The sequence below is a fragment of the Cinclus cinclus genome, chromosome 7 (assembly GCF_963662255.1).
Source record: "Cinclus cinclus chromosome 7, bCinCin1.1, whole genome shotgun sequence".
NCBI lineage: Eukaryota > Metazoa > Chordata > Aves > Passeriformes > Cinclidae > Cinclus > Cinclus cinclus.
The window spans coordinates 20223272-20236650 of NC_085052.1; the positions used below are offsets into that span (position 1 = coordinate 20223272).

The following is a 13379-nucleotide window of genomic DNA, read 5'->3' on the forward strand; positions in this document are numbered from 1 at the left end:
GAGCCGCACCCCCGGCGGGGCTGCCCCGGCGCGGCTGCCCTGGCGCTGCGGAGAGAGGACGAGCTGGGGCGGCCTCGGGAGAAGTAGGTACCGGGACACCGGGATAATTCCTCCGCCCGCAGCTCCACCTCGCCGGAGGACTCTCCGGGCCGGCCCGAGGCTGGCGGAGCGGGAGGAGCCCGGGGCGATGCCCTGAGCGGAGCGGGTGTGGTGGGCTCGGGCCGTGCCCCCTCCCGGTGCCCCTCGGGTGCGGTGCGGGGCCGGGGTCCGGCGGAGCAGCCGCAGCGGGGACGCTTCTCCTTCTCCCTCCGTGTTTGCCGGCCGAGCTCCCGCCCAGCACACGCAGCGCGGAGCGCCCGCGGACGTTTCACCGCGGGTCAGTGCCGCAGCTGACTCACAGCCGGCCCCCGGCTTAACCCGACCCGTGCCCGTCCGGGGACAGCGAGGGCAAACGACAGTCTGACGGAAAATACCTGTTGTTGTTTTGGTTATCAAAGTAGTTATGTCAGAGCTGCTGTTCAGCTTGGGATGCTTGTGCCAAATTTAAAGTCCATTTTCCCCCTTCATTAAAAGTTTCATAACCTCGCTAATGGTCTTGAATCTCCCTGCCCAGCTGGTTGGCAACATACAGGATGGGAATGTTCTCTACTCCTACTCCCCAAGTCCCTCTGTTAAAAGTGTGACTAAAATACACAGGTACCGTCAGGAAATAGAAATTTATTCCACAAATGAAGTAATGCTGACGGATTACACCTGTTCTTATCAAATTACCATTTTACATGGGGTAGCTAAGGCACTGCTCTTCTCCCAGGAGCTACCCCTGTGAGCACAGCAGTGCAGGATGATGGATGCAGGCGCTTGGTACAGTCCAGAAACCTGCATGATTTCTATCCTGGCAAAGGGTTCAGCTCCCTCCTGCTGGCACCTCAAAGTCTATCCTGTATTTCAGATCTTTCTGGAGGTTTGAAGCTCTTACCATGCTTAAATGTCTGCCTGACCCTAAATAAGTGTGATAGTTAATTACAAAGTTGAAGATACTTCCCCTTCTGAATCCTGATTGCTATGGTTAGATGTAGAAGAGAAAAAGATGAAAAATTTTGTGGGTTAACAGAGATCAGTCACGTGATTTAACAGGGAATTAGCAAGCAAATACAAAGTCACATAGAGTGTTTCACGGTAAAAATACCTTTTTTGTTTTCCTTCCCCAGAATGTCATACCCAGGTTATCCCCCTTCTGACAGCTACCCTCCTTTCCCAGGTTATCCTGTAAGTATGGCTCTTGAATGTGTTGCATTCCTAATGCATTTGTATTCTGTGAATGCCCCTTCTTACTGAGCTCCATTTGTCTGTAAATAGTAACTGCCAGTTCATGTACCCTGTAAGCTACTGATTATGGTCTTTGTTTTCATCTGTATATCTCTGAGGATAACTTTACAGCTGTCACACAAGAATTCCAAGAAGGAAGCTTAGTTTTTTTAATGATGCCCATTGTTCCAGGAAGGTCTTTGGTCTTGTTTTATTTTATATTTTTCTTGTGAGTTTGTTTTTTTAAATACAGCTTCTCATCTCAACAATTCTTTCTTTTTATTTATTTTAATTTTTTAAAAAAGTTTCTTCTGTAAATAGGAGGCCCTTTACATGTAGGGTTAGAGGTAATCTCTGAACCAATCTGTACCAAATACTCACATAGCCATATCCCAAGATTTACAGAGATATTGAACAAGCTTCAGTGGTCACAGCCATCAGGAAGAGCTTGGAACACTTCACTCAAGTATCCCAGCTTTCATATAACACCAAGTAAATATTTTTCTGAGGATAGGGGACACTGTATCTTTACTATGCTATCCACAGGACTGTTCCACCTTCAGCTCACATCTAAATGGACTGAAAATTTGAAGGAAACTTAATGGAAGGCTGAAGTGTATCAGGTATGGCTGATACTGCAGTCCTTTTGATATGGCTGGAATATTTTTCAAAGCTAAATTAATCTCAGTGCTTTCATGGTACTGATCATGGCACTGGTCATACTGTAATTGTGTAATTTACCTGTGTTCTATGTAGTACAGAACCAGACTTAAGCACAGATCTCAGCCTGAGTGCCTTTAAGGTACTGAAAAGCTATAAATATGTGCAAGATATAAATATATACATATAAATACATGGAATACATTCTCTGGTGATTTTGCTTTACAATCTATCCTTCTTCTGAAACACTGAAGTCAGTCAAACTAAAGACAAACATGTTAGAAACAAGACTATTAACTCCAGAATTTTTTTCTTCCCTCAAGGTTCTTGTAAACCCTCATGATTTTATTTTACCTTGTAGTTTATTTTTAACTAGATCTGAAAATATTTTTTTCTTAGCTAGCATCTAAAAATAGCCAGCTTCATGAATTAATTTAAAAGGCCTTTTAGACTTGTTATCAATGTCTTCCTAGTCTCATTGATGATGCCCAATGTGATAACCAATTCAAAAAGCATATGTGAAATTATTTTTTTCTGCAGCACTGGTAATAATCTGAGCAGGGCTTTTGAGGGTTCTAATATTGGATTTATGAATCTAAATTCCAATAAAATCTTTTTATTGAGTCAGGCAGAGAAATATTAGACTGTATCTCTGGGGAAAAGAATATTATATAGCCTGGGCACAGGAGTTTGGGGGTAGAAATCTTGGGGCAGCCAAACCTGAGGAGAACATTTAAGATAGGCTTTGCTGCTCTGTACTTTATTTCTGTTTTCTGGGGTCAAGAATAAATGTACATAATGTGTGACTCGTTATTTCTAAAGCTAGTATTTCTAAAGCTAGTCAGTAAATGAGTAATGGGTCCATCCATTACACTTCATTATGAAGCTGATTTTGAATGCCTGATTTCTAAGCTCATGAATAGTGACTTTTATCTTACAAGGCTTTCCCTCAGAGATCTAGATCATTCAAGTAAATACTTTTAATATATCTTAATGTTAATACCAACCTTTGTGCTCTGGCTGGTAAATCATACATGTAGCAAAACAAATATATAGCTGTTGGACTTGTTCTCTTTATTTAAAACCTGTCATAGGTGTTCAGTCTGATTGAGTGATCCAGATTTAGTCATTGAATGTCCATGCTCTATCACCTGGATTCCAGAGGAAATGGGGGGAAGAAAAACCCCAAAAAGTTCTTACCCTGTAACACTTGGAAATACTGTTTGTGCAAGAGAGGCAGAAGTTTCAAAGCTACTTTGCTCTTAAAAGTCTTTTAACAGGGGATTAAAGGGGAGCTCCTAAGAGCAAGCTGAGCTGAGCTTGTGTGGGATAGAAAGAGCTGCTTTCCAGTAAAGGACCAGGAGTCCCAGTGGCTGACAAGTCAAGTGTGGCTTAGCACTGTGAGTCCCTCAGGGAAGAAGGCTAATGACAACCCATGCTTTAGCAGAAGCACCTCTGGAATACTGTACCTGGTTGTGGCCTCCCAGTACAACAAAGACATAGACAAAGAGGAGCATGTCCAGGGAAGGCTGCTTGCCTGGAAGAGCAGGCTAAGCACAGACCTGTTCAGTCTTCTGCTGGGTGAGAAGGAGCAATAGAGACTGGAGCCTCTTATCAGAGGTACACAGTGAAAGGGCAGCTAGCAAATACAGGTTGCAATTGCAATTTGGTTTGAGGAAAACATTTTTCTCTAGAAGAGTAGTCAAACACTGGAACAGGGGTCCAGAGAGGCTGTGAATTTGCCATTCCTTGTATATACTGAAAGCTTGACTATCAGGCCTTGCATGAGCTCACTCAACTCCAAAGCTGGCCCAGCTTTGAGGGTGGATGGGATCATGGGCCACCCAGAGGTGACTTCCACCCCGCAGCACTCTCTGATTCTGTGTCAACTTAGGAGATGCATCAGAGCACCCAACCAAGAGGACCCCATGCAGGCTTCAGGAATTCTGCTACTGCTGCTTCAAGCCCTACAGCTAATTGTATCATTCACGTTGTTATTATACACGTGGACATTTTGGCAGCTTGGGAGTTTTTGCTCTAATGTGCTCTTAACAGGCATACAGACATCCCATTTTTGTGTTTCAGCCGACAGGACAGGAGTCTGTCTATCCACCAGCTGGTCAGTACACCTATCCTGCTGTTCCTGGAGGATTCCCTCCATCAGGAGGAGGGACCTATCCTGCAGTACCACCGAATGCTGGGTTTCCAGGGGCAGCAGGATATCCTGCCCCGGGGGGCTACCCTGCTTCAGGGTACCCTGCCCAGGCTGGAGGAATGCCAGCTTATCCTGGAGGTAAGATCCTTTGTTAGAGTACCATTCAGGAGGCATTTCCAGTGTAACCATTCCCCGTGCTCGCTAGTGAGTAGAGAAAAGCAGTTTTATTCAGGCAGCAGCAGGCAGGCAGCCAGGTTGCCATCCAGCAGTAAATACCTGCATGCTGATGGCAGAGCCTTGGTGGTTCTGGGTCACTGCACAGACATGGAGAAACTGGTCTATTACGTAGCTTTGCTCAATAACCTGGCTCCTCTTGTGTCAAAAAGTCAAATACAAAATACTATGTGCTAAAGTCTGTTTTATTTTTCTCTGGCTCCTCCAGGCCCTGGCTTTGGTGTGCCTCCCACTGGGCCTGGCTTTGGTGGCTATCCACAGCAGCCTCCTGCCCAAAGCTATGCTGGAGGTGGACCAGCACAAATTCCAGGTATGTTATATATAAGAATCTTTAAGCATCCAAGGTTAAACCAAGAGGCTCCAGGCTAGGTCGTAACAAATTAAGCCCTTACCTTTGTTACTTGTAGCTGTTGAGATTTGCATGCTGTGCACCTCCTGCCGCCTTTCTTGATCAGGCCACTGGAGGGCTGATGAGAACCAGCTCTGTAGGTGCTACATCCAAAAGGGATGGCTGTCCCTCAGTAATGGTCATGATGCAGTGGTTTAGGTGCTTACCCTTTTTCAAGCTGCAAGTATCTGATGAGAACTGAAATCCAGAGTCCACATTCAATGAGTATCTAGCAGTTCTGTTAGTCTTAATTGCATTTCTCAGATCTGTGTGTTCACAGTGATTCCTGACACACTGGAGAAAGAGGAAAGCAGAATGCACACATTTGCTTAAAAGCACTGCAGTGTTTGTAATACTTTGAGTGGTCAGTTACTATAGAGATTATTTTTGTCCTGGAATATATCAGTTGTGTTTTAAAGAAATTCAAAGCAGCAAAAGAGTTTTGTTTTATGATTCTTCTGTTAACTCTGGTACTAAGTTGTTATTAAAGTGATAAGCAATGTGCATACATATTATGAATAAAAATAAAATTCCAGTACAAAAAATAGTTTTAGCTTTTGTATTACCAGTGCTTTTGATCACAAAATGAGATTGACAGAATCTCAGCAATGAATTCTGAATATTTACTGTTTCCATGCTAGGCATTTTAAAGTGTATATAACAGCTTTTAAAGAGAGCATGGAACACACATTTTTCATTTGTTTGGGCTATCTTGGCTTCTGTCAAAACCAGCAGAATTTCATAAGGCGAGATCCTTCCAGTTCCCACAGCACTAAGTTTAGTATTTTTAGAATTGCCTTGCTAGTGTATGTCCCAAAATGCATCTGTGAGTCTTCTTCCCATTATCCCCAAGGGAAGAAATTCAGTTACTGATTGTGGTAGGTATCATTAGGAAACAGGTTGTGTGCAGTGGTAGATCTAGCTTTATATTCAGACTAGATGGCATTTCCATAATAAGAGGAGACCTAATTAATTTCTCCTACCTTGTTCTTTATTTTCACTAGGATTTCCTGGTGGACAAGTACCATCCCCAATGCCTGGTCCGGTATGTGCTGTTTTCTTTTCTATAGTTAATCTTATGTGACTTCTGTAGTTTTAATGTTTTTACAGCTGATTTGCAAAGGTTTAGACTGTGTTCTGCATCAGGAGTTTCCATCTACCCTCAGAGTAAAGTTGCCCTGATTCTGTGTTAGAGGAAGAAATGGACAACTAATTGACATGGTTTATGACAGAACTGATTGCAGAGTTGTGACTTTAAATTGAACTTTTATTGTGTAGATATCTAGTTACATGTGACTCTTTTTTTCAGCCTGCTGCAGTGGGTCAGTATACCCAGGGTACGATTCAAGCTGCTCCAAACTTTGATGCTGGAAGGGATGCAGAAATTCTACGCAAAGCTATGAAGGGTTTTGGTAAGTAAGCAATAGAAGCTTTAGCTCCCATTGATCTAACTTCTTAATGCCATTTTGTTGTTTTCTTCAGTTTTTATTTAACTATACTTCCTCCCAACAAGCTTTTCAAAAGTTACATTTTCAAAATGACCTGGGCTATTTAGTAGATGAAGTTACACAGAAAATATAGTGGACTTAAATAGCAGCTTCTTATTACGTAATTATGCCCAAATGCAACAGTATAAAATGCACAGTTTTGGAGGGACTATATTGTGTTCTTACATGACTTTTCCTTTCTGTTTCCAAGGAACTGATGAGCAGGCCATCATAAATGTTGTTGCTAACCGCTCCAATGATCAAAGGCAAAAAATCAAGGCAGCTTTCAAGACTATGTATGGCAAGGTATGTTCACTAGCTCTTTGAATGGGGAAACAAACCCAAACTTTCAGCTGCTGCTGTACTGCCCAGTTGCATTTCAGTCCTGGGGAATGATTTGGGCATTTTTTAAATGAACTTCTTTTGGTTATAGTCTTATGTATTGGGAGACATCTGTTACTTGACATAGGGTTGTACTGATACCTGGCAGAAGGAGGGGTGGGGGAAGGCTGGAGGCTGTCTCTGTCCCTGACCATACAAGAAGCTTCTCTAATGCTTGACAGAAAATAATCAAGCTTAAACTGCCCTTGTATTAGTGACTGAAACTACTACTGAGTTTTATGCACACAAACCAGCACTGAAATCATCTTCTTCCCAAGAAACAAACTGAGAAATGATTGAAGATTGGATAGTAAATAAAAATCCAGGTTAATTTAATTTCTTCCCTGTCATTTTTACAACCTAAAGTGAAATTCTGTAGCTGTGGATTAGTGAGGAGATAATGGAAAAAAAGCTGAGCTGTCAGATTTGGACAGATGGAAGTTCTTAGTAAGAAGTAAAGCTTTACAGGAAAAACACCACAAAGGTAGAAAGGTAGAAATAAGTCATAAAAGTAAGTTCTAGTTTGATCTTTCTTCAGTCTATAATTTATATATGCCTAACACTCTGCAAAGCCCTTTTTGTGTTTATAATTGAACAGGATTTAATTAAAGATCTGAAGTCTGAGTTAAGTGGCAATGTGGAAGAATTGATTCTAGCCCTCTTCATGCCTAGTACCTACTATGATGCCTGGAGTTTACGTCATGCAATGAAGGTATGGTATTCCTGTGAAGGAAACAGTTAAAACTATCTTAAAATGCTCATCTAAGAATACCTGGTCCCAGCATTGTTGAAAAATCCGCTAATGTCAAACAAATCCTGGAATTGCAGGGCTTAAAGTTATTTCCTGCTGCGTCCCCCAGTTCCAGACAATTTCTGCAGGATTAGGCAATTCAGGCAGACGTCCATTCAGTAGAGGAGGAAATGCTGCAGGACAGAATCTTATTCTCTATCATTTGGGCATAACTTTTGCTAGAACCTACAAAGAGCGAGGGTGCTGTTAAAACCATAACCACTGATTAAACAAAAAGTATATGCCTTTCCTTATTACGAACAAGCCTTTGTTACTGAAGGGTATTTTTGGATTATCCCTTTTTCCCCCCAAAAAACAATGAAAAAGTAATTTCTTAAAGTCAAATGATGGATTTATCTGTTGAAATATAAAGACAGCATTTAGAGATTAGGTGAGTTAGTTGGTTTAAAGTTTTAACTCAGGTACACTGGTACATCTAGTTTACTGGTATGTCTTGCTTGAGCTGCAGCAGCTAGCAAGTGGCTGATAGTAGAAATGAGTAACTCAGCCCATTTATGAATGCACACCTTCTGGAGTGCGTGGAGCTTAAATGAAGATCTGCCTTTAATAGGGAATAGCCACTCAGCCATTTGGAAAAATTTATAAAATAAGATTGCCTTGAATTCTCACATTCATCTCCTCTCCTATCTAATCCTTCCCTGAACTGAGATGCTCATGCCAGTTAAGATCTTCCTGTACACAGAAATCACAACTGATTTTTATTCTGGGGGAGGGAAGCATCTATAAAAAGTTCCACATTGCTGAAGCAGCCATATTTGGATAGGGAATACACTTGTGTACTGACCAGAACAGAATTTACATGTGTACCTTTGACTTTAATGATTATCATAAGGCTCTACCTTCCTTCGGTAAATTTCCAGATTAAGGTTGCCAAGTAATTTCCTTCCTTAACCCTCTTCCATTTAACTTTGGCCAGTGTCACTGATGTGGATGTATAGTTTTGGGGTGTTTCTCTGAACTGGTGCAGAATGACATGTTTGAGGAATCTTCATTCCATTTTAAGTTTACAGTAGACTTGGTGTTTTCGCACTGCAGGGCTACTGTTCTTACAATCTAGATTGTATTAAGTTTTGAAATAGCAGATGACTGCCTTATTTCACAATTGAAGAAAACTGCATAGGTAGTGCTCTGTAGTTATACCTTTGTTTTCTCTGCCTACAGGGAGCAGGCACTCAGGAGAGCGTGTTGATTGAGATCCTTTGCACAAGGACAAACCAGGAAATTCGTGAAATAGTGAACTGCTATAAATCAGAATTTGGAAGGGATATTGAACAAGACATCAGATCAGACACTTCAGGACACTTTGAACGATTACTTATATCTATGTGCCAAGTGAGTTTTAATTCTTTTATAAATAAGATAACAGCGTACAGCCTGTGTTTAGTCATAACAGTTCCACAAATAGCCTGTGTGTGCTTAGCAAGAGGCAGGTTTTTAAGCAATTAGCCCATGGTCATTAATCTATCCCCTAAAATATGACACTTCAGTCCCTCCTCAAGAGATATGTCTTACCTACAAATCCATGATGAATTGTGTGACCTAATTTAGCACCCTCAGTTAATACCAGAATTTACATGGAAATATTGTGCAGATGCAACCAAGTGGTTCCCTAAGACAGTGCTCTACACTGCTGTAAGAGTAAGATGCTTTTAATTCTTTGCATATGTTAAAGTAATCTGGGTGAAGCTGATTGGATAACCTCTGTGGTATGTAGAATGCCTGTGAGAATCCCTACAAACAAGATAAAACCTGCCACAGGGCAAAACCTACCCCTCCCCCCCCAGCCCCCTTTTCTCCATAGCCTGCCTTCCCTTTATCTCACCAGAATTAGGAAGGTGCTGCTGTTGAACTCAGATGATCACTGGAGCTTGTTTATCCCATATAATTTACTAGGGCTCATTTTGTGTTGAAGAATAGTAACTTGCAATTACTCATATTTAGGATGAAATATGTAACTAATGCAACTTCCTACATTCCTATTTCTGTTAGAATTTGACACTTCACTATCTCATTGTCTTCTTCCTTTGTGAGAGAGCAGCAATGCTCTAGATATTTGGTTAAAAGTCAAAATCCCCAAAAAAGCAAACCTGGAGAAGCTCATGCTGCTAATTTTTATTTTGATAAATCCAATAGTTTACAATAACTGACAACCACATCATTTAAGTAGTATATTAACCTCTATAGATACAACAGTATTGGAGAGAATGTATTCAGCCTACTCAGCCAGTATGTTTAGCAGTACCCATCCATGCACTGGGCAGCAAAATGTCAAAACAACCACCAAAGCACAGAAAATGTCATATAAGCCCTACTGACACAAGTGTAGTAAGTGCTTTCTGGAAACATTCTTACTTGAAATAGGCGACTTCAAAATAAAATAGGAGGGAAACCTGAGATATTTCAGGTGTGCATATTCAGTAAGATAATTCATTAGTTCATTTGGGAAGAGTCTTTGCAACTTGAAGCCTAGAAACAAACAAATCAAGAGAAAGCTTACATTATTAAGTAAAATAAAGAATTAAATACAGTACTTAATTAGAACTATGAGATGTTTTGTAGGGATGAAGTTATCTGCAGTGTATCTGCAGTTTAAAGCATGTCCTACAGATAGGGTTCTGAGCCACTTTTGTATTTGTTTCCTATAAGGACTGTTAAACCCAAGAGAAGTTTTAAAGCAATGTAATGTATTTCAGACTATTTCTGTTTCAAGCTTTGAAGATACGTGCTTGGGGTTTATATACACTGCAAGCAGTTAAATCATAAATTTCTCTGTGAAAATTCATGTGAAATCCCTTGTCTTTGCATTAAGGGTAATCGTGATGAGAATCAAACTGTGGATTATCAAAAAGCTCAAGAAGATGCTCAGCGTCTGTACCAAGCAGGTGAAGGAAAACTTGGGACTGATGAATCTTGCTTTAATATGGTTCTGGCAAGCAGAAGTTTTCCCCAGCTGAAAGCAACAGTTGAGGCATACTCCAGGGTAGGAGTTCTTCACTAATTTCAAATAAGTTCGGTCAATGTATTTTAAATTAAGGTTCCAGTTTCTACTGCATTTCATCATCCACATACTAATCTCATTTATTTGTAGATTGCTAATCGTGATTTATTAAGCAGCATTGACCGAGAATTTTCTGGAAATGTGGAACGTGGTTTGAAGACTATTGGTAAGTTATATGTTCTTCCCTCCCCCCTTATCCTTTAGGAATTAAACCTAAATGTTACCAAAGAAAAATCCAATTCAGCACTGGCCATATGGCAAATGATCACATAATCTGAGACTCTGCTAGAACAGAAGTAGCTTCAATTACTCAAATGATTCATCTTAAATGAAGAAAATAAGCATCCATCATGAACAATTCCATTTCAAATAAGAAAAGGTGACACAGAAACTACTTGTCACTTCTCTGGGAAGGCAGGCAAGTGCACAGAACCAAGGCTCACTTGTTAGTGCTTGTAGCTGTATAATTCAGAGTTCTGCAGAAGGGGGTACAGTGTCACAGAGCTGTGACTGAGTGTGCAGCACCTCAGCAGAGACAGCTGAGCCACCCACGCAGATAACCTCAGTGCCAACGTGAATCTACTGAAGGCAAAGTAACCTTTCCACCCCCTTCCCCACCACTATCTACCCCCAAAAAGCTCAGCTTTGGCTAAAGACAAGCTTAGCAAAATAGAAGACATTGTTTTGAATTCACCTTTTCCTACCAACTTGTTATAGTAAAGCAGTTCAACATAATTCAGCACAATTAACTGATAGTGAAAATCAGTAATATTTAGTAGTAAATCTGGAGACACCAGTCATATCAGTGCTTGCCCAAATGACAGCAATTCTGCAGCCATAATGGATAAGCAAAAACTTCCCAGAGTATATTCTACTCAAGGATTTGATAGGAAAAATTCAGGTCTGAGAATCAGGTAGAAGAATAATGGCTTGTCTCTGAGTGTGAACAATCTACCTGAAACAAGATCTATAACTACAGGAGTTACAGAACTACTAGAGAACTTTCTGCATTTGTACTTTTCTTAGTGAAAGTCTAGCAATGAAACATGAGTAAAATACCTTGTGTCCCAATACCAGCTATCCATGGAGAAGAACTGTTTTTGAATTACCTGTTTGAGAATTAGTATTTCAGAGTTTTAAACTTCCGAAAGAGTTAACTGCTTCTAACCATGAGTTTTTGTGTGAAGAAATAACTTATTTGGTCAACTTAAAAATCAGCTTATCTCTATAAACAAGTCTCATTATTCACAGTAACTGGTTCTTCACTAAGACCAACCTCTAGCTGTCTACAATAAGAATCCTGCCAAGTATCACTATACAGCATACATTACTGGAACTAATCTTAACAATATACTTTATTGCAGTGCAATGTGCTTTAAATCGTCCAGCCTTTTTTGCAGAAAGACTTTATTATTCTATGAAAGGAGCTGGCACAGATGATTCTACTCTCATCAGAATTGTGGTCACTCGCAGTGAGGTAAGAAATTTTCTCCTGTGTACGAGCCACATGCAGCAGAAAGCCATCTACCCAAACCAGTTTGTCCCTTAGTCCTCCTTTCACAGGTGTAAAATCATGTCCTGCATAAAGCTTTTATGGGACTCATCTTTAGAAGCGTGTGTTAATTAGTTTTAAAGTCTGCTTTCACATAGTAATTGAATTAACTCTGCCCAGATAGTAGTAACTGCTTGTTTTCCTTTTTAACTGTTGTTGCCAGTCTATGTAGCAGCAAGTGAGCACCTCCAGGTGACAAGTTCACCTGTTCAGAGTTGGGACAGCAGAATCTTAACAAAGCATGGAACAACTGCTGCACTCTGCTTTGGGAGCTGCTCTTCTATCCTTGGAGGGATCAGGTGGCTTGTCAACTGCACAGGGTTAATCATTGCACATCTCACCCTTGGCATGTGTTCTCTAATTTGCAGGGGAGATGTGGGGTGACTGTCTGGGATTTAAATCATATACTGTGGTTGAGTTTTCTGCTTTTTTTTTTTTGTCTTTGCATAGATTGACCTTGTGCAAATTAAAGAGATGTTCACACAGATGTATCAGAAGACACTGGCTACAATGATAGCAAGTGATACAAGCGGTGATTACAGGAAGTTGCTGCTGGCAATTGTTGGGCAATAGAAGAGGATTGTTTTTTTGGTTTGTTTTTTTTTTTTTTTAAACAAACCGAAGGACATGAAACATGCTTTAAGTAGACACTAACTATCGTTGTAAAAGAATAATTTTAAAGGTTGCTTAATCAAATATGCCTTGTTGATGATTCAGTAAGCTTTTTGCACTTACAATGCCTTAATTTACAGCTCAAAATATTCTTTATTGTATAATAAAAGATATATCTTGTCTATTAGGCCCTAAGCCTTAGTCTTTTTGACCCAGACAGAACCACTTCCCCTCTACTGGATTCCTGCATGCATCTCTGTGGGAATCAACTGTTTCAGCCAAATGAAGCTCCAGCACTCACAAGTTTCCTGAAATACCTAAACTGCTGAGCTTACTGTGAAAGACAGACAAAGCCTGAGGCTGTGATGTGTAAAGCATTTTACACCCTGTCCCCTTTTAATGTGTTTCCATCATAACGCTGAAAAACATGCAAGTGCCCAATATGCTAACAGTTTAGGGGCCTTGGCAGAATGTGACTGTACACCCCTATTAAATTCCTTAAACTAGTGGTTAGTTACCATTACACTTAAGGCAGCAAGGGAAAGGACAAATCACCTTGGATCTGATTCTGAAGTCTCTCCTTGGAAAGGACTTGGTTATACAGCAGCTGACCAAGCAGTCAAAAAGCATTTATTTAATTCTAACCTGTAAATCCAACGCAAAGCAGTTGTGACCTACACAATATAAATGGTTATCTGGATGTTTTCAAAGGATTTAAACACAACAACTTTGAACAGCACATTCGGTTTTTTCAGAAAGTTGCAATGAATCTGTCCCCAGCCATAAATTCAAGAGA

The 13379-nt window shown here is 40.6% G+C and overlaps 1 protein-coding gene across 2 annotated transcripts; it reads left to right on the forward strand.

Moving 5' to 3' along the window:
- Positions 1-974: 974 nt before the first annotated feature.
- ANXA7 (annexin A7) lies at positions 975-12985 on the forward strand. 2 transcript variants are annotated; one of them, XM_062496001.1, is made up of 12 exons: positions 975-1266; positions 4051-4258; positions 4563-4664; positions 5747-5787; positions 6052-6154; positions 6441-6535; positions 7209-7322; positions 8583-8753; positions 10231-10401; positions 10510-10585; positions 11784-11896; positions 12422-12985. In XM_062496001.1, exons 1-12 carry the CDS (start codon positions 1210-1212, stop codon positions 12542-12544), a joined length of 1374 nt encoding a protein of 457 aa, XP_062351985.1. In that variant the 5' UTR covers positions 975-1209; the 3' UTR covers positions 12545-12985. The 2 variants fall into 2 exon arrangements, with proteins under 2 accessions (XP_062351985.1, XP_062351986.1); XM_062496002.1 differs by having other exon boundaries at positions 4051-4256; positions 4552-4664.
- Positions 12986-13379: the final 394 nt, after the last annotated feature.

Excerpts from the sequence above, each read along its gene's own strand:
- ANXA7 (XM_062496002.1), top strand. The coding sequence starts at position 1,210 with ATGTCATACCCAGGTTATCCCCCTTCTGACAGCTACCCTCCTTTCCCA. Across the intron at positions 4,257-4,551 it reads GGAATGCCAGCTTATCCTGG|GGCTCCTCCAGGCCCTGGCT; the intron begins AGGTAAGATCCT and ends TTATTTTTCTCT. Across the intron at positions 6,155-6,440 it reads CAAAGCTATGAAGGGTTTTG|GAACTGATGAGCAGGCCATC; the intron begins GTAAGTAAGCAA and ends TCTGTTTCCAAG.